Source organism: Vipera ursinii, assembly GCF_947247035.1.
Source record: "Vipera ursinii genome assembly, chromosome: 17".
NCBI lineage: Eukaryota > Metazoa > Chordata > Lepidosauria > Squamata > Viperidae > Vipera > Vipera ursinii.
Window position 1 is genome coordinate 6753171 of NC_139530.1, and position 21737 is coordinate 6774907.

Below are 21737 nucleotides of genomic sequence, written 5' to 3' on the forward strand. Positions count from 1 at the left end.
GCACAGCTCTGCCTGCATTCCAGTAATCCAAAATTCACTCTTGCTGGCAGGGATGGTTGCAGCGTCCTGCTCTGCTCCAAAGCCTTGGAGCAAATGCGTCCCGGAGTCCGGAGCAAACTCAGGCTTCGGGGGGGCTCAACCCTTCAACCACCAGAGTTTCTTTTTTTTTTATTGAAAAGTTTTAACATACAATTTTTCCCTTAAAAAAAAATAAAAATAAAAAAATCCCCCCTCCCCCTCCCTTCTCCCTCCCCCCCCTTCCTCTCCCCCTTCCCCCCTCCCCCCCTCCCCCCCGACTTCCCAGAGCTAAATACAAGGTATATATATAAAAAAAACCATAAACAACCATATACTAACAATCATAAACTCTAAAATCTATCACTCTCTAGCTTATATAGGATAAAACAAACCTTAGTAGTATTAAATATATATAAATAATAATAATAATAATAATAATATAGAAAAAGAAACAAAGAAAGAAGACTTATTCAAATATGAAACTTCTTAACCCTATACTTATTCTGGATAAACTCAAACCATTTTCTCCCTTCCATAATATAACGTTCTTGCAAGTAATCTTTCAAATAGGCCAAAATCTTCGCCATTTCAACCAGGTCGGAAACCTTTAAAGTCCACTCTTCTATAGTCGGCAGTTCCTCTTTCCAGTACTAACCTATCAAAAGTCTTACTGCCGTAGTTAAATTCAACAACAACTTAATGTGTTCCACCAGACTTTTATCCAAAAAGCCTTAGCCTTTTTACAAGTCCACCATATATGAAAATATATTGCGTCTTCATCACTGCACCTCCAACTTTTAGGCTAATAATTCAGATACATACTTAGCTTTTTAAAATCCAAATACCATCTATAAAACATTTTGTAAAAATTCTCTCTTAGATTTCAAACTTGTGTAAATTTTACATTCCTCACCCAAATCTTTTCCCACCTCCCACTACTTGGCTGTAAGTACGTTGTGAAAATTCCATAGGCTTCTGCTGATCTTGTTCTTTTATCTTTTTTGATCGTTTTAAAGCAGCACGCGTCACCCTCTGTTCTCTGGGATCATCCAAAGGTGTTATATCTTGATCTCCTCCAGCACCATTCTCCTCTGTCTGTCCATCTTCAGCCTCTTGATGTTCTCCTTCTCCAGATCCCTTTGCAGCTTCCAAAAGTGTTAATGGGGTTGCTTTTAAAACATTATTGTAAAAATCACGTGCTTGCATCACAGTAACCAGATGGTACCTTTTACCTTCATACATCACCATCAACCCAGCTGGGATCTCCCATCTGAACCTTATATCTCGTTGCTTAAGCTCTTGCACAAGAAATGTAAAATCCTTCCTTCTCCTTAAAATCTTTGGAGGAATTTCTTTTAGAACCAGAACTTCTTGACCAGCAATCACGACTTTAGTATCATAGGCAGCTCGTATAACTTCATCTCTAATTTCCCTTTTTGCAAAATAAACCACCACATCTCTAGGCAACTTTCTCTGTCTAGCAATCCATGAGTTCACACGAAACACTTTGTCCATGCCTCCTTTTATTTCAGATGCTGGCTGGTTCAATACCACTTCGAGAGCCTCAGAAACCAGCTGCTTTAGATCTTCCTTAATATTCTCCTTTAAACCTCTGATTCTAATGGCAAACTGCATCTGGAAATATTGAGCAAGACTCGATTCTCTATCCAATTTGTCTCTTAAATCTTCATTCTCCAATACTTTTGCTTCTAATATAGCATTCTTTTGAGTCAAATCTTCCACTTTTTCCTCCAAATCTTCCACACATTCAGCCACTTTATACACTGAAGACAAAATGTCTACCTTCATCACACTGAACTTCTGTTCCATCCTCTCCTCCATCCTCTCCTCCAACTTCTTCAATTTCTCCTCCATCTGTGCAAATTTATCACCCATTGCTTCCAAAATTACCTGAGCATGTTTTTCCAGAGCATCTCGTAAGTCCTTCGGTGTCAATACATCAGGAGGATGCAACGCCTTTAATGAAGATTGTTGCACCGGAGAAGTCCCAGCACTCCGAAGAGTTTTAGGGGGAGGTTTAGCCGCCATCTTTACTTTCAATTGTGACGCACTTTCACTTTAAGTTTAAAAAAACCATCAAGCTCGAGAGTAAAATAAAATAATCCTCTTCACCTTTTCCTCTTGTACCGCTCTGCCTGCTCTTATTGCTCCATAGTCCTTCCTTCAGGCAGGGGTGGTTGCAGACGCCTGGCTCCACTCCATGAAGTCAGGAGCAGAGGCGCTGGCCAGCTGGGAGCGACCCAGACTACGGGGGAGTTCGATCCTTCGGCCGCCCAAGCTGCAAGCTCAGGCGGCCCCAGAGAACTCGACCCCTACCTGGGGCCTCACCCCCTCCTCTTCTCCCGAGGAGGGGGCTTCAAATTCGCCCGAACAGCTGATCGGCGCTGTTTCGCGCAAAAATCACACAGCTGAGCCGCGGGCAGCCCGGGAAGGCTGTCTCCGGCGCCGCAGAGCCACCGGAAGTTCAACCACCAGAGTTTCAACTCTGGCGGTCTGGGGGAGCTCTACCCCTGCCTGGGCGCTCACCCCCTCCTCTTCTCCCGAGGAGCGGGCTTCCGAGCCGCCAAACAGCTGATCGTCGCTGTTTTTGGCAGTTCTACGGAGACAGCGGGGCTGACAGCCAAAATGGTTGCCATCAACGAAGCCTTGCCACCCGGAAGCCCCAATTTCGAAACTATTTTAAATCATTTTTACAAATATGCTTATTTTGTATCCCTCACCCTTCTTCCAGTGCATCATTAACGTAAAGTATATGAGAAACTCTAGTTTTTCAAGTCCTAAAACTCAAATATTTTTCTACTGCTTTTTTCCCCCCCATCAATTACTCTCTATGAAGGAATCATAATTTTTTCTCTGGAATCTTGGTATTGTTTAGCTCAGATTTGCCTGAGAATTTATAAACATTGCATCAAATCTTGCATCACAGGGATTTATCGACTCTTCTGAATTAATGACAACATAGAAAAATAGATCACTAAGGACAAATTATTATTCAAGCTACCAGTTTTGTGAGAAATATTAAATTATTAAAAATTATTTTACTTTTTTTTGTCAACAAGAGTAAAATATAAAACAGAAAAAAGAGAAAAACATGCATCCAACTCTAATAACAACAAAATTGTGCATGTGTTTACAAAAAAGGGGGGAAAATGACTCAAATGTCAAATACGTAAATCTAACATTGGAAGAAATAATTGATCTTCGAAATTTTTATAGAATCCACTCAATAAACCATCAGATCCTGGTACTTTCCCCATCTTCGCTCTGCTAATGTAGTTTTAAAGGTTGTTATTGTTCTATTCACAATTTCTTATAATTTTCCAATAATTTAGGAAGATTTTTAGTCAATATGTAATTTTAATTTAATTTAATTTATTGAGATTTTTATACCGCCCTTCTCCCAAAGGGACTCAGGGCGGTTCACAGGGCATAAATATAAACACCAATACAAACATTAAAAAATAATTAAATTAATGCCCAAGTTAAAACCAGAATACTAAAACAAACCAATAAAAAACCCAAGTACCCCCATCAGGCCAGACCCGCTAGTTCAAATAAATGGGTCTTCAACCCGCGACGGAAGGATCGGAGGTCTGATGCCATCCGGAGCTCGACCGGCAGTTGATTCCATAATGCCGGAGCACCCACAGAGAAGGCCCTCCCCCTGGGGGCCACCAGTCGACATTCCTTGACAGGAGGCACCCTGAGGAGGCCCTCTCTGTGGGCGCGCACAGGGCGGAGGGGAGTCGACGCCGGCAGCAGGTGGTCCTCGAGGTATCGCGGACCCATGCCATGTAGGGACTTAAAGATCATAACCAAAACCTTGAACCTTACCCGGAAGACAACTGGCAACCAATGCAGCTCACGGAGCAAAGGTGTAACATGGGAGTACCGGGAAACTCCCAAGACAACTCTCGCGGCCGCATTCTGTACCAGTTGGAGCCTCCGAGTAGTCTTCAAGGGAAGTCCCATGTAGAGAGCGTTACAGTAGTCTAGGCGAGAGGTCACGAGCGCATGAGTAACCGTACACAAGGCCTCCCGATCCAGATAGGGCCGCAACTGGCGCACCAGGCGAACCTGGGCAAAAGCCCCCCTAGTCACGGTCATTGATATTTTCCAAGGAGATTTCCTGTTTCTTATATAAATTGGTATAATAGTTCCAAAAAAGCCTTTGAATATTTTTTACTATATATGTACATTTTATTTCCTTCCTGAAGTTTAGTTATTGTCTTCTTTTGTGTTTCATTTTCTTAATTTATATGGCAACCATTTCCCTGGTTTATTTGCATATTCAAAAATATGAAATACTGTATTTCAAGTTCTTTTCAATATCTGTAACAGTCAACAAAGAAATTTGTTGGTTAAATATATTTAAATTTTACTATTAGCTAGTAAACTATTAGTTTACTAGTAGTTAAATTTATTTGGTTAAGTATATTAAGATCTTCTAATGATTTCTGAAGCTCTCTTTCCTTCAATTTGATTTCTTGTAACACATTTAGATTTTTCCATCCATCTTCTTCTCAACCGCTGTATTGTACTATAAGATATCCTCAAATGACAGCTTTACAAGTGTCCCAAACTCTTCTCAAGTTGGTTCCCTTATCCAGATTATTATTAAAATAATGTTGAAGTACTTGTTTACATTCTTTAACAATCTGTGGCTTCTGCAAAACAGACTCATTTAAATCTAATAATAATAATAATAATAATAATAATAATAATAATAATAATAATAATAATAATAATAATAATAATAATGATGATGATGATGATGATGATGATGATGATGATGATGATGTTGGAAGGGACCTTGGAGGTCATCTAGTCCAACCCCCTGCTCAGGCAGGAAACCCTATACCATTTCAGGCAAATGGCTTTCCAGTCTCTTCTTAAAAACCTCCAGTGTTGGAGCATTCACCACTTCTGGAGGCAGGTGGTTCCACTGGCTAATTGTTCTAACTGTCAGGAAGTTTCTCCTTAATTCCAGGTTGCTTCTCTCCTTGACTAGATTCCATCCGTTGCTTCTTGTCCTGTTTTCAGGTGCTTTGGAGAATAGCTTGACTCCCTCTTCTTTGGGGCAGCCCCTGAGAGATTGGAAGACTGCTATCATGTCACCCCTCACTCTTCTCTTCATTAAACTACACAATTCCAGCAACCGTTCCCTATATGTTTTAGCCTCCAGTCCCCCAATCATCTTTGCTGCCCTTCTCTGTACTCTTTCTAGAGTCTCAACATCTTTTTTACATCGTGGTGACCAAAACTGGATGCAGTATTCCAGGTGTGGCCTTACCAAGGCATTGTAAAGTGGTATTAGTACTTCACCTGATCTTGATTCTATCCCTCTGTTAATGCAGCCTAGCACTGTGTTGGCTTTTTTGGCAGCTGCAGCACACTGCTGGCTCATATTGAAGTGATTCAATATGATTAGATCATTTTATTAATAATCTAAGAGAAGTTATTGTTGCTTTTCTCTCTTCCTTACAGAGAAATAAATACTCGATTCCACTCCTCTGTCACTGTTAGACACCTTGAAACTCAACGGTTTTCATCTTTATTTTCAAAATGCACAATTTCTTACCTAAAGGGAAGAATAACTGAAAGATTTTTAAGGAGAAGCTGGAAAAAGGTAGAAGCATGGCAGATTGGGCAAAGTCTACTATTGCCAGGGAAAATAATTCTGCTTGTTAGTTTGGATGTGTCTCTCAATATTTACCTTTCTAGGAATGTCTCAATTCATTTAAATATTAGGAATAGTCTAAGATCCATTTATTTTCCTCATCTGGAGCAGACTCCCAAAATTAATGCAGAAAAACATATATCAAGCAATCAATTTCTATTAAGATCATCAGCCACCATAAGCAGAAGCAACTTCCTGAATGATTGTGGAGGAAAAGCTTTTGGGTTCAACAGAAAAAAAGATGAACGAAACAAAACAAAAGTTGTACCATAAAATATCCATGATAGTATTGCTGTGAGAGAAGAGTGGTAAACTAAATGTACAATTATTGGGAGTAAAATTATTTACATTTCTCCAGTGCTTTAATTGTTTGTGTTATCCTTTAAAATATAAAACACAAATATTCATTTTAACCCTGTTCAAATTCTTTGGTATCATCATTATTGGACCTTCTACTTCTTCTTACCATCTCTTTGTTGTTTTTCTTAATTAGTGAAATGTGAACTACAATCCCAACCTCCAAAATAACTTTGGTTACTTTTTCCCCCCCTCTGGAATTGTTAAGGAATGCATCTTGAAAAACGTGCTTATCAGCTGTTGTCCCAAAAAGATATTTCTTGAAATGCAAATGATAGAATGTTAAAGAAATATTCCTTTTTGGCTTCCTCAGATACAGAAAAATGCACAAAGTGTCCAGATGATAAATATCCAAATGAGGAGAGAGTCCAATGTATCCACAAAGTTATAACTTTCCTTTCTTATGAAGAACTTCTAGGCATCATCCTGGTCTCTTTTGCAATACTCTTGTTCCTAACAACAGGCCTTGTTTTAATCACCTTCATTAAATACCGAGAAACTCCCCTTGTCAAAGCCAACAACCGGGACTCCTCCTACATCCTCCTGGTCTCCCTCCTGCTTTGTTTCTTGTCTCCTTTTCTCTTCATTGGTCAACCAAGGAAAGTCACCTGCTTTTTTCGGCAAATGGTTTTCAGCATCATATTTTCAGTTGCCACTTCTTCTCTCTTGGCCAAAACCATCACGGTTGTGCTGGCCTTCATGGCTACAAAACCTAGAAACCAAGTGAAGAGATGGTTGGGGAAGAGCTTGGCCAATTCCATGATCCTTTCTTGTTCTGCTATCCAAATTATCATCTGCTCCATCTGGCTTGCAGTTTCTCCCCCATTCCCTGACTCTGACCTCCACTCCCAGCCTGGAGAGATCATCCTGCAATGCAATGAAGGGGCTGTTGTCATGTTCTACATCACCTTCAGTTACATGGGCTTCCTGGCTGCCATCTGCTTCATGGTGGCTTTCCTGGCCAGGAATCTGCCTGGAGCCTTCAACGAAGCCAAGCTGATCACCTTCAGCATGCTGGTCTTCTGCAGTGTCTGGGTGACTTTTGTGCCCACCTACCTAAGCACCAAAGGGAAATACATGGTGGCTGTGCAGATCTTCTCCATCTTAGCCTCTAGTGCTGGTCTGCTAGGCAGCATCTTCATTCCCAAGTGCTACATTGTCATTCTGAGGCCAGACCTGAACACAAAGGAGCAGCTTACAGCCAGAATAAATGTAAAAACATGAGACATAACACCTTGAAATTGAAAGAATTGTAAAATGCCCTTTTATTTGAAAGAACACATAAATTATTTCCACTTAGATAGTATTTAGGAATGAAAGAAAATCATATGTACATGTTTCCAAATGGGAAATGGTTGAATGACTGTAATTCTTGTAAATCTCTTCTCTTTCATCTCAATAAATCTCAAAGAGAACTCTGTGAAAATCATTCAGAGGAATTTGTTGTTCAGCAACTGCCAATGAATTTGACACCTTTGAATAAATCATTTGAGCAATTATTCCTACTGACAGTGGTTAAAGTGTATCTTTGAGAGAGAATGAATAGGAAAAGTGGTAAGATGGATTCTCTGGGAGCCAAGCTCCAAATATGTTGTTTGATAATCTCCATGAGAACCATTGACAATCTCACCAAACCAGAGAAGTTGGGGATCTCCAGGTCCTCTTCCTTAGATGTTCTCATCCAATGAGACCTACTTAGCACTCTTTTTCCACAGTTGTTTCTGACCTGTGAAAGAAGCTGCTCCATGAGATCCACCATCCTGTCTTCTTACTAAAGCTGTTTTTTTCTCTCTCCAATGCATGGGTTAGGCTGAGACTGGAATCCAGAAGGTGTGGGTGTAGAATCCCCAAGGGAGAGTCAGACTACATCCTGCCGAGATTGGGCTACCTATGGCTGGACCATGTGAACAGTTGCAAGAAGGAGATAGGGTGTGTTGCAAACTGCATTAGAGAAAAGAATATCTCTCTCCATGGTGGAAAGCCCAGCAATGAAACCCTTGAAGACCTGACCAGGTGGGTTCACCTAAGTCATCTCAGAAATAAGCCCCAGAAATAAGCCCTAGTAAGGACTTTGCTCCAGGCTCCTAGGAAGCGAGCAGAAGAAAGGTGAATATTCTGATTATGAGATCCTGAACATCTAAGAAGATAAATTTCAATGGACTTGTTGTTATTTGTGAAGTCGTGTCCGACCCATCGTGACCCCATGGACAATGTTCCTCCAAGCCTTACTGTCCTCTACCATCTTCTGGAGTTCATTTAAGCTCACACCTATTTGCTTCAGTGACTCCTCTTCACTTTTTCCCATTAGAATGGTATCATCCGCATATCTTAGATTGTTGATATTTCTCCCAGCAATCTTAATTCTAACTTTTCATTCATCTAGCCCTGCCTTTCTCATGATATGCTCTGCATATAAGTTAAATAGGTATACAGCCTTGGCGGACGCCTTTTGCAATTTTGAACCAATCAGTGGTTCCGTGTCCAGTTCTCACTGTTGCTTCTTGACCCATATATAGGTTTCTCAAGAGACAAATAAGATGGCCTGGTACTCCCATCTCTTTAAGAACTTGCCACAGTTTGTTGTGATCCACACAACCAAAAGCTTTTGCATAGTCAATGAAGCAGAAGTAGATGTTTTTCTGGAACTCCCTAGCTTTCTTCATGATCCAGCGTATGTTGGCAATTTGATCTCTAGTTCCTCTGCCTCTTCAAAATCCTGCCTGTACTTCTGGTAGTTGTCGATCCACATACTGCTGGAGTCTAGCTTGTAGAATTTTAAGCATAACTTTACTAGCATGTGAAATGAGTGCAATGGTGCAATAGTTTGAACATTCTTTGGCATTGCCTTTCTTTGGAATTGGAATGTAAACTGACCTTTTCCAATCCTGTGGCCACTGCTGAGTTTTCTAAATTTGCTGGCAAATTGAAAGTAGCACTTTTACTGCATTTTCTTTTAAGAGTTTGAATAGCTCAGCTGGAATACTGTCACCTCCACTAGCTTTGTTGTTGCTCAGCTTTCCTAAGGCCCATTTCACTTCACATTCTAGGATGTCTGGATCAAGGTCAGTGACCACCCCATCATGGTTATCTGGGACATTAAGCTCATTCTTGTATAGTTCTTCTTTGTAATTTTGCCACCTCTTCTTAATCTCTTCTGCATCTGTTAGGTCCCTGCCATTTTGGTCCTTTATCATGCCCATCTTTGCATGAAACGTTCCCTTCATCTCTCCAATTTTCTTGAAGAGATCTCTGGTCCTCCCTATTCTATTGTTTTCTTCTATTTGCACTGTTCATTTAAGAAGGCATTCTTATCTCTTCTAGCTATTCTCTGGAATTCTGCATTCTGTTGGGTGTATCTTTCTTTTTCTCCTTTGCCTTTCACTTCCCTTCTTTCCTCAGCTATTTGCAAAGCTTCCTCAGACAGCCATTTTGCTTACTTGCATTTCTTTTTCTTTGGGATGGTTTTAGTTGCTACCTCTTGTATATTTTTGCAAACCTCCTCCCTTTCCCCTGGCTTCCTTCCAATAGAAGCTCCCAGCATCTTATCCCAATGTCTGTAGAACCATCAAGGAATTGGATCTGGGGGGTAAAGCCAGCCGCAATCACGGCAACAGGCCGAATACCCTAGGCTGGTTCCAGGAAGCCTTGGTTTGTTGGCAGAGTCTCCTGGACGTTTTGCCAGAGTGAGAAGAGCCTCCAGCCTCTGAGGAAAACAGAACAATTGGGGAGGGGGGAAGAGTGGAAAGGAGACCCTCCCCATCCTTACACAGCCACACCTTCCTTCTCTCCCCCCCCCGAACATTGGGAAGACTGGGGGCCACCCATGAGTGATTGCATATTCTGGCAAAGCAGGAGATTCCCACATTACTTCAGGTGTAACCCAGTTTCTTTATTTAGGGCTATTTTAATGGGAACTCTGAGCAGCTGTGGGGGAGGTCCAGGGCAGAAAGCAAGATGGAAGACATTGCAAGGAGAAACTACAAAAGATTTTGTAGTGTATGCCTTTAAAGCATACATGGAAATGTCAGCACAGCAGGGGGCTGGACAGCTCCAGGCTATAACCGCTTTGGGAGGAAAGCCTGAATAGAGCGAGTCGTTGACAGCCCCAGGGCATGGTCAGTTCTGGCAGGAAGCCAGGGTTTAAATCCATTGGCCACCTGCACTGGCAGGAAGCCCAGGTTTAAATCTATTGGTCACCATTCACCTGGGCAGGTATAAAGAGACGCCAGGTAACCCCTTTGCCCCAACTTCATTTGTGACTCAATAAAGAAATACTACCCAGCTCAAGTGTCCGTCTCTCCATTCAACCACGCGACATTGCACTGGCAACGAGGGTGGGATCCTGCACCGGACAATGCTAGCCGCGGACGGAATCCAATCGGCAGCCCCGGACCAAGACGCAGGACAACCGAGATTGCGGAATGGCACAACTGGGTCAGTATCCCCTTTTCCATAGCAACCGCCCAGAGGAGTGGGAAGCCTTCATGGGGCAGCTCAAGTGCTACCTACGGGCAAACGGGGTGAAGGAAGACTGGCAGAGAGCGGCGGCTCTACTCTGCAGCTGTGGCATGGAAACGTACCAGCTGGCGGTCGGTCTCTGCGCTCCCGATGACATCCACTCCGTCGGGTACGAGTTGCTGGCAAAACTGAACAAGCACTTCAAGCCCAAGACGTCCGAGATCGCCTGGCGATATTGTTTCGAGAAGCGGGACCAGCGGCCAGGTGAGTCTGCCAAGCAATACATGGCCACCCTGAGGCAGGCAGCTCGCCTCTGTAATTTAGAGAATTTAGAGATCCGGCTGCGGGACCGGATCTTCTGCGGGCTGAGGGACAGGAAGCTGCACCAGAAAATTTTTGCTAAACAGAAACTGACCCTGAGGGATGTCCAAGAGCATGGGACGCGGCTGAGGAGTCCGACGCGAGGGAAGGTGAGTCCATCCACCTGTTGAGCGGTTGCAGCGATGTGGACGGGGCAGAATTGGAAGTGGACGCCATCAACCGACAGCAGCGACCAGTCACCTCCAACCGGGACAACGTGAAGGAGCCAAGACGTGCCGCGGCAGACACAAGATGCCAGGAGTGCAGGTGCGGAGTGAACGGCCCCTGGTCTACCCAACTCTACAGCTACAGCGCGAATCAGCCCCGGTCTACCCAACATTGTGCTTGCGGCTCCCGGTCTACCCAGCACAGCAGCTGCGGACATCCCCGGTCTACCCAGTGTTCCGGCTGCGGCACGAACAGCTCCCGGTCTACCCGTTGCGCCAGCAGCGGAGGACAGCATCCCCAGTCTACCTGCCGTTTCAAGTCGGCCAAGTGTCGGGCTTGTGGAAAAACCGGACACATCGCGGTGGTCTGCAGGAGCAGGCAGCGGGATAGCCTGCACAAGGTGGAGGCAGAGTTCCAGTTCGCTACAGGTACAGGGGAGCGGTTGCTGGGACAGACGGTCATCCACACGGTGGGACAGCCGAACATTCATTTAACAGGGGCCCTAGCGGCGCTAACCCTGAAAATAAAATTGAGGGTGAAGCTGCAAGGGGTCCCCTGCACAATGGAACTGGACTCAGGGTCAGCCGTGTCCATCATCTCCGCCAGAACGTTTAAGGAGATTTGCAAATGGAGTGGTCAACGGGTTCCCTTGAGGCCATCCAGACTGACCCTCTCTGACTTTCAAAATGCACCCATTAACGTCTGGGGAGAAGCGTTGGTGAGGGTTCAGTACAAGGGGTTCGAGGGCAAATTAAGTGTGCTGGTCGTCGAGGGCCAGCGGACCAGCCTCGTGGGGTTAGGGTGGTTCAACGCACTGGGCATCGGAATCATGGGGATTCACCAGACGTGGAGCTGCCTTTCCCTGGAAGCAGTCTGCAAGGATTTTGCGGACGTGTTCGACGGGCAGCTGGGAAGGTACACGGGTTCCCCAATTTCATTTAAGTTAGACCCCCGGTGAAACCCATTAGAATGAAAGCCAGGAGGGTTCCGTTCGCGCTAAAACACAAGATAGAGCAGGAATTGGATAAGCTGGTAGGCCAGGGGGTGCTAATGCCAGTCAATGGAGCAGAATGGGAAACCCCCATCGTAACACCGCTCAAGGTAAACGGCGAAATTAGAATTTGCGCCGACTATAAGGGGACAATCAACCGGGCTCTGAGCACTCACTCTTACCCGGTTCCTGCGGTAAACAGCATTCTGACTTCCCTGCAAGGCGGGTCGGTGTTCGCTAAACTGGATCTCGCCCAAGCTTATCAGCAGCTGCCAGTAGACCCAGGGGCTGCTAGAGCACAAACAATCATTACACACAAAGGGGCGTTCCGGGTAGACCGGTTGCAGTTCGGGGTCAGCGTGGCTCCTGGAATATTCCAGGAGGTGATGGAGAGGACCCTCAAGGGAATACCAGGGGTTTGCCCCTATTTCGATGATGTCCTGATCGCAGCCAGCTCCGAGGACGTACTGGCAGCCCAATTGAAGGCAGTACTTGAGAGGTTCAGGGGTGCAGGGTTAAAACTCAAAAGGGAGAAATGCAAAATTGGGGTAACTGAGACAGAGTTCCTGGGGTTCAGGATTGATGCTCAAGGCATCCACCCATCTGCATCTAAAGTCAGGGCCATCAAGGAAGCCCCCACTCCCCAAAACAAGTCTGAGTTGCAGGCATTCCTGGGGCTCCTCAACTTTTACCATGCATTTCTGCCACACAAGGCCACTATTGCAGAACCCCTACACAGGTTTCTTGACAAACAAGCATCCTGGAACTGGACTGATACACATGCTAATGCATACAAAACATTGAAGAACCTGTTAGCAGGCAATGCCACAGTCACCCACTTCAGGGAGGATCAGCCAGTCTGCCTTGCTTGCAATGCATCCCCTTATGAGATCGGGGCAGTTCTCAGCCATTTAAGGGAGGATGGAACTCAGGCCCCCATCGCCTATTACTCCAGGACCCTGTCAGCTGCCGAGCGCAACTACGCCCAGATAGACAAGGAGGCACTGGCAGTGGTTGCTGGGGTAAAGAAATTTCATGACTACCTTTATGGTAGGGAATTCCTGATCTATTGGCCAGGATTAGACAAGGAAATAGAAGGACTAGTAGCAGGGTGTTACACATGCCAGAGGACACGGCCAGAACAACCACACGCACCAGTCCACAAGTGGGAGGAGACACACTCCAGAGTGCATATAGACTATGCAGGCCCATTCCAGGGCCACACATTCCTGGTTGCAGTAGACAGCCACTCTAAATGGCTGGAGGTGGTGCCTGTGGGTAACATGACCTCGGCAGGAACCATTCAAGCATTGAGGGGGATGTTTGCTACACATGGTCTGCCTGATGTAATCGTGTCAGATAATGGAACACAATTTACCTCCTCGGATTTCCAGGTGTTCCTGAGGACCTTGGGGATTAGGCACACCACCTCGGCTCCCTTCCACCCTGCCAGTAACGGATTGGCAGAACGATTCGTGCAGACGACAAAGCATGCCCTCAAGCGCATAGTACAGGGAAATTGGAAACAAAGACTAGCCACATTCCTCCTACACCAACATGCAACACCCTGCACCGCCACAGGCAAAAGGCCAGCGGAACTCAGATGGGGTAGACACCTCATAACAACTTTGGACAGGCTTCACCCAGACAGGGTAGCAGCAGACGCCGGGACCCCCAACATCAAAACAAGCTTCAACACAGGAGACCCCATCTGGGCGAGGAACTATAGCACAGGTCATCCATGAGTGCCAGGGGAGATATTAGAGCAAACAGGACCCCTTTCCTACAGAGTAAGGGTGGAGGGGGGACTCCTTTGGAAAAGGCACCTGGATCAGCTGAGGAAAAGGGCCCCCGAAAGGGTGATAGAGGACACACTGGGGGCGGAGGAGGAAGAGCCAACACAGACACAAACAGAAATGCCCAGGAGGGTTACCAGAGGGGCACAGTGGCAACCCCACCCCAGGCAGGAGACAGAATGACAGAGGCTAATTCCTCACTATGGGGGAAGGGGTGTAGTGTATGCCTTTTATTTATTTATTTATTTATTCGTTTTATATACCGCCCTTCTCCCGGAGGACTCAGGGCGGTGTACAGAGCAAAGTAAGTATACAATAAACCAACAATAAAACAAATAAAACCCCAGATCTACAAATAAAACCCCAAATCTATCAGGCCAGGCCGGCTTGCTGGAATAGATAGGTTTTTAAATCTCGCCGAAAGGTGCGAAGGTCGGGGGCCATCTGGATTTCGGCTGGTAAGCAGTTCCAGAGGATTGGCACACCCACCGAGAATGCTCTCCCCCTGGGGGTCACCAGCCGGCATTCTCTGACCGGTGGCACCCTGAGGAGGCCCTCTCTGTGGGAGCGCACAGGACGGAGGGGTGTTGACGCTGGCAGTAGGTGCTCCCGTAGGTATTCCGGACCCATGCCATGTAGGGCTTTGTATGTCATCACTAGCACCTTGAATTTCACCCGGAAGGCAACTGGAAGCCAGTGCAGCTCACGAAGCAGAGGTGTAATATGGGAGTATCGGGGAGCCCCCAAAAGCGTCCGTGCAGCTGCACTCTGTACCAGCTGAAGCTTCCGAGTGATTCTCAAGGGCAGCCCCATGTAAAGAGCATTGCAGTAGTCAAGACGAGAGGTCACAAGTGCATGGGTGACTGTACGTAAGGCATCCAGGTCCAGATAGGGTCGTAGCTGGCGCACCAGACGAACCTGAGTGAAAGCCCCCCTAGTCACAGCTCCTATGTGATCTTCTAAGGAGAGCTGTGAATCTAGGAGGATACCCAGGTTGCGAGCCCTATGTACGGGGGGCAGTAACTCGCCCCCAATATTAAGGGATGGAATACTCTGAATATCCTGACATGCCGGTATGTACAGCCATTCAGTCTTGTCCGGGTTGAGTTGAAGCCTGTTCCTCCAAATCCATTCCCGGACCGCTTCCAGGCAATGGGACATCACGTCAAGGGCATCACTGATGTGGTTTGGGGTCGAGATGAAAAGCTGGGTGTCATCAGCATACTGATGATAACCCACTCCAAAACCACGGATGATCTCACCTAGCGGCTTCATATAGATGTTAAACAGGAGAGGTGAGAGGACCGACCCCTGAGGAACTCCATAAATGAGAGGCCTCGGGGTCGATCTCTGGTCACCCGCCAACACCCACTGTGAACGTTCCAGAAGGTAGGAGGAGAACCACTGAAGAACAGTGCCTCCCACTCCCAATCTCCTGAGACGCCGCAGTAAGATACCATGGTTGATGGTATCAAAAGCCGCAGAGAGGTCTAATAGGACCAGGACAGAGGAATGACCCCTGTCCCGAGCCCGCCAGAGATCATTCATCAGAGCGACAAATGGCGTCTCCGTGCTGTGTCCGGGCCTGAAACCCGATTGGTACGGGTCTAGATAATCAGTATCTTCTAGGAACAGAGGAAGCTGATACGCCACTACGCTCTCAACAACCTTCGCAAGAAAGCGAAGGTTGGAGACCGGGCGAAAGTTGTTTAAAACAGCTGGGTCCAGGGAAGGCTTTTTGAGGAGGGGTCTCACCACCGCTTCTTTCAAGGCTGTGGGGAAACTGCCCTCTTTCAATGAAGCAGTTACCACTGCATGGATCCAGCCTCATGTCCCATCCCGAGCCGAATAAACCAGCCAGGAGGGGCACGGGTCCAATAAGGATGTAGTGGAGCTTAGCTTCCTCATGATCCTTTCTACCTCGTCCAGAGTCACAGGATCGAACTCTTCCCAGATAACATCAACAAGACTGTCCATGTTCTCATCGTCAGACTCTGCCCAGTTGGAATCCAGACTGGTCCGGATCCGAGCGATTTTGTCCAGCAGATGTTGGCTAAATTCCTCAGCACGACCCTGCAAGGGATCCTCCTTCACCTCTAGATTAAGGAGGGAGCGGGTCACCCTAAACAGGGCAGTTGGGCGATTATCTGCGGACGCGATAAGGGCAGCAAAGTAATTAGACCTTGCCCTCCTTAGCGCCGCGAGATAAGACCTCGTAAAGGACCTTAGTTGCGATCGGTCGGATTCGGATCGGCTGGATCTCCAACAGCTCTCTAGGCCCTGTCTCTGCCGTTTCATCTCCCGGAGCTCCGTAGAAAACCATGGAGCCCACTGGGATCTGCAACGGGTCAGGGGCCGCATGGGTACAACTCGGTCGAGTGCTTCTGTGGCTGCCTTTTCCCAGGCTTCCACCATGGCACTGGCCGAGCTATGAGCAAAGGAGGCAGGTGGGGGGCCAAGCGCTGTTTGGAACCGCCCAGGGTCCATAAGCTGCCTAGGGCGGTACCATTTCATTGGTTCAGTAACCCCCTTTAAAGCATACACGGAAATGTCAGGACAGCAGGGGGCTGGACAGCTCCAGGCTATAACCGCTTTGGCGGGAAAGCCTGAATAGAGCGAGTCGTTGATAGCCCCAGGGCATGGTCAGCTCTGGCGGGAAGCCAGGGTTTAAATCCATTGGCCACCTGCACTGGCGGGAAGCCCAGGTTTAAATCTATTGGTCACCATTCACCTGGGCAGGTATAAAGAGACACCAGATAACCCCTTTGCCCCAGCTTCATTTCTGATTCAATAAAGAAATACTACCCAGCTCAAGTGTCCATCTCTCCGTTCAACCACGCGACATTGCAGATTTTAAGAATCGGAGCTTCCGCTGGTTGTCTCACATATTTACTGCAAGATCTTCATGGATCCATATGTTGGTGTCAGGAAAGGTTTGGGTTTTTTTAATGTCATGCTGCAACTTCCTGATGACCAATTATGGGATTTGTTTAGGTCTGATCTATCTGCTGCTTTGGGATTGGCCCCTCTGTTGCCTCCCCCATTTCATGGTGGGCCCTTCACGTCCCACCAGAGGCCAAGTATGCCCTAGAGCCAGAAAAGTGTAGAGGAGACCCAGCCTGAGATCCAGGATTGCAATGCCTCTCAGGGAAGAGCCCTTGACCCCATTTAGGGTCTCAATCTGCAGGGATTTTTTTCAGGACTGCAGCAAACCTGGGCATTAACCAGCCAATGTTGCTTGTTCTTTCATCACCACATCTCAGGCATGTTTACTTTCAGCAAGAAAAGCCTATTTGCCCCCGTCTCCCCCCCAATGATTAATTTCCAAAGCTGGAGCTGAGTTCTTGTTTACAGGCTCATTTTCAGCTCTGCAAGGAGCCCTGGCAGGTGTCCCTCCCCCCTTATAATCAGGGGTGGGCTGGGGATTCCTCCCTCCCTCTTGTCTCCCCAGTTTTCCAGCTCTCAACTTTGAAACTACTCTTGTGAATGGAAAAATGCAAGGAATAATGCAGAATTATGGCTTGTCCCGAGCCAGAAAGCCCTGAATATGGAGAATTCCTGGCTTGGCCTAAGATTTAGGCCTTGATTGTCCCTGCCTAATTTCAGACTCCGGCCTTCCTGCTCTCATGGCCCCCGTCCCACTTGAGAGGTTTATTTCAGAATGGGACAAATCAGTCCTGCAAGATTCATTTCAGTCCATTTCCAGATGGACAGTTTAAAAAATCCTTATTTTAACCCACCTCGACTCAGGCAGCCTCAAGGACACCCCCACAATCCAAGGCCACGATGGACCCTTCTGTCTTCTCTGGTGTTAGAAGATTCATTCCCTCTCTCTTTTCATCAGTCATGTTAAATAGTGGGTTCTTTGGTGCAGGAATGAAGACGCGGAACAGAATACAGGATAACTCATTGTTTATTTCGTGCTGGAACTGTACTGGGGAAATGCCTGCAACTAGCCGCAATATATAGTCTAGCCCCTAGGCGGCAGCCAATAGGTTTGAATCAACCATTGCTGCCTGGAGATAGCCAATTGCAGCACAGGTGACTTAAAGTCTGGGTTGCTGGAGAGCCGTTAGCTGCTCCAGCAACCCACGTAGTGTTTCACAATAGCCCAGTACATAACACCCCTCCTCTCTTAGATCAGACTATGACAATATCAATTAGTCTCAACAATTGTCAAGACTCATTATCCAAACACACTAAAGTAAAGTGATAATAATAATAATAAAACAAATAAAAAACCAATGTAGGTTACAATGAGATTAAACAATGTCTCAATGAACAGGCTTCACCATTTGCACTATTCTGTAGTCTAGTGGTAACAGGATTTACAACAATATATATAGCTCTTTATTTTACAACGTAATCTGCAAGATATGAAGGAGGCTTGTGTGCCCTAGAGCAGGGGTCGGCAACCTAAAAAAGAAAAAGAGCCACTGGGAACCGGTTCCATCACAAATTAAAAAAAGAGGGAGCCGCGTGCGTGTGTCCATGCACGCGCATGCGCAAAAAGGTTTTTTGCGCATGCGCGGACGCACGCGGCTGCCATTTTTTAAAAAATGAGATGGAACCGGTTCCCGGTTGCCCGATGGCGACGGCCCGTCTGCAAAGCTGCCGCTTTCGGCAGCTTTGCAGACGGGCCGTGGCAGCTTCCGCAAAGAGCGGCGCCCCTGCCCATTCCGAGAGGTGCGCGCGCACCTCTCCGAACGACCGGAGGTGCGCGCGTACCTCCGCGCGAATGGGCAGCGGTGCCGCTCTTTCAGGAAGCCCGCCGCGGCCCGTCTGTGAAGCTGCCGAAAGCGGCAGCTTAGCAAACGGGCTGCGGCAGCTTCCGCAAAGAGCGGCGCCCCTGCCCATTCCGAGAGGTGCGCGCGCACCTCTCCGAACGACCGGAGTTGCACGCGCACCTCCGTGCGAAGGGGCAGCGGCGCCGCTCTTTCAGGAAGCTGCCGAAAGCGAAGGGGCAGCGGCGCCGCTCTTTCAGGAAGCTGCCGAAAGCGGCAGCTTCCTGAAAGAGCGGCCCGCTGCCCGTTCGCGCGGAGGTACGCGCGCACCTCCCCAAAGGTTTGGGGAGGTGCGCGCGCACCTCCGGTCGTTCGGAGAGGTGCGCACGCACCTCTCGGAATGGGCAGGGGCGCCGCTCTTTGCGGAAGCTGCCGCGGGCCCGTCTGCTAAGCTGCCGCTTTCGGCAGCTTCACAGACGGGCCGCGGCGGGCTTCCTGAAAGAGCGGCACCGCTGCCCGTTCGCGCGGAGGTACGCGCGCACCTCCCCAAAGGTTTGGGGAGGTGCACGCGCACCTCCGGTCGTTCGGAGAGGTGCGCACGCACCTCTCGGAATGGGCAGGGGCGCCGCTCTTTGCGGAAGCTGCCGCGGCCCGTCTGCTAAGCTGCCGCTTTCGGCAGCTTCACAGACGGGCCACGGCGGGCTTCCTGAAAGAGCGGCACCACTGCCCATTCGCGCGGAGGTACGCGCGCACCTCTCCAAAGGTTTGGGGAGGTGCGCGCGCACCTCCGCCCATTCGGGGAGGTGCGCGTGCACCTCTCCAAATGGGCGGTGCCACTCTCCATTTGGAGAGGTGCGCGCGCACCACTGCCCGTTGGAAGAGGTGCGCGTGCACCGGGCGGCTGGGAGCCGCAAGAGACGGCTCAAAGAGCCGCATGCGGCTCCGGAGCCGCAGGTTGCCGACCTGTGCCCTAGAGGAACATCTCAGAGTTCCCATCACTTTGTGGTCTACCAGCTTACCCAGTGGGCTGGGTAGACTTGTGTCCCTTTGTGCTCCTGAGTCAAGGGGATTCGATACACTCTGGCTGGCCTCCAGGCTGGCCCACCCCAGAGTCAGACTGTTTGGCAGAGTAGGCACAGCAGTTGCTGAAGTTCTGTTGGTTTGCTCCTTCAGGGGTCCATGTTGCACTCCAGAGCTCACTAGTTCTCCCTCTGGTTCTACCTCAGTTAAGAAGGAAAAGTCCTGGTAGTCCATGTGAGGGCTGGCTTGGCCACAAGTTTGAGGACCTTGGGAGGGACTTATGATGCAGTCCTCGCTTAGTGGCCATTCTGGAAACCGTTTCCTGAGCTGATCAATGTGTCGTCTGGCAGCTTGCCCTCCCTCCACCCCCACTTCATAAGATAGGGGTCCGGATGCCTTGGTGATTTGACCAGGAACCCACAGATTCCCCTGACCATAGTTCCTGGCCCAAACCCAATCGCCCATGTCCAGCCCCCTCGGGGTTTTTGGTCCAGAGGCTTTTGCTGCCACTCTATCTAGATGCAACCCGTCCCGTTTAGTAATCAAACACCTCCCCCAACGTAGTTCTGCAGGACTTTTGCCTGTAGCAGTGCAGGGAGTAGAATGCTGGCAGAGTAAAAAATCTGACAATCTGTAATGCCAGTCACCTGTAAGAATGCGCTTGAGTGCTTCCTTCATTGTCCTCACCATGCGTTCAGCTTGACCATTAGAAGATGGATGAAAAGCTGCAGACATTGCATGTCTGATGAGATTAGCTCTAAGAAAGGCCTGAAATTCAGCAACAGTGAATTGGGCCCCACTGTCTGAAACTAAGACATCTGGCAACCCATGTGTGGCAAAGAGTTTTCTCAGCACCTGGATGGTCCTAGCAGTAGTCATGTTAGGAACTGGAATTACTTCCAGCCATTTTGAGTGGCTATCCACTACTATCAGGAAGAGCTGCCCCTGAAAGGGCCCAGAGTAGTCTATGTGAACCCTAGACCAGGCAGTGTGCATTTCCTCCCCACTGTGAACTGGAGCCTGTGGCATTTCAGGCCTAGATTGCTGGCATGTATAACAACCATGGACTTGACCTTCAAAGGCCTTATCAAGGCCAGGCCACCAGAGGTAGCTTCTAGTTAAAGCTTTCATTCTGACAATGCCTGGATGACCTTCATATAATGATTGTAAAACCCTGTCTCTTAGGGAAGTGGGAATTATGACTCTGTTTCCCCATAAAATGCACCATTTATGTGCAGATAACTCATGCCTCCTGACAAAATAGCTTTGAAATTCTGAGCCTGGGCTTTTTTCCAACCACCCATGACAACACTCTACTAAGTATTTTATCCATGGCAGTTTCAGCAGCAATGTCCCCTGCATGGAGGGGAAACTCAGGTATGTCCTGTATGGACAATATTCTAGCAGCAGGAGCTGGATCTGGATCCATTAGTGGCAGTGGTAGTCTGCTGAGGCCATCAGCATGGCCCATTTCCTTGCCCAGTTTGTGAATTAATTTAAAATTGTATGCAGATAGGAAAATAGACCATCTCAACATTCTTGGAGATAGTATGTGGGGGATTTGTTTGTCCATTGTAAAAAGTCCCAACAGAGGTTTGTGGTCAGTGCCATATAAATAGTCATGGAATATTTTTATTCCAGCAATGATGGCTAGGGCCTCTTTGTCAATCTGAGCATAGTTGCGCTCAGCAGAAGACAATGTCCTTGAGTAAAATGCTATTGGAACCTGTTTCCCATTTTTTCTATGTGACTTAAAACTGCCCCCACCCCATACAGAGATGCATCACATGCAAGACATACATGTTTAGACTCTTTGTAGTGAGTTACAGTGGACTTTTCTGACAATAGTGCTTTTAATTCCTGGAAATTTTTTTCATGTAAGTTAGTCCATTTCCATGGAGCTTTCTTATCCAGCAGCCTGTGGAGGGGCTCTGCTATTGCAGCCTTATGAGGTAGAAATATGTGATAGAAATTTAGGAGACCCAAGAATGCTTGTAGCTCTCCTTTTGATTTGGGCCTTGGAGCCATTTTAATGGCCTTCACTTTAGAATCAGCAGGGTGAATGCCGTTAGCATCAATGCAGAAACCCTGGAATTCTGTTGAAGAAACCCCAATACTACACTTGTTCTTTTTTAATTTGAGGC

General features: G+C 47.5%; 1 protein-coding gene across 1 annotated transcript in view; it reads left to right on the top strand.

Annotated features, from left to right (window-relative positions):
• LOC310648031 (vomeronasal type-2 receptor 26-like) overlaps positions 1-21737 on the top strand; it is a gene marked incomplete at both ends in the record, with an annotated part of 85943 nt that overhangs the window by 35719 nt on the left and 28487 nt on the right. The window contains 3 exons of the mRNA XM_083375661.1: positions 10711-10798; positions 10969-11161; positions 11435-11490. Coding sequence (XP_083231787.1) covers positions 10711-10798; positions 10969-11161; positions 11435-11490 — 337 coding nt within the window. The remainder of the gene's footprint in view (positions 1-10710; positions 10799-10968; positions 11162-11434; positions 11491-21737) is intronic.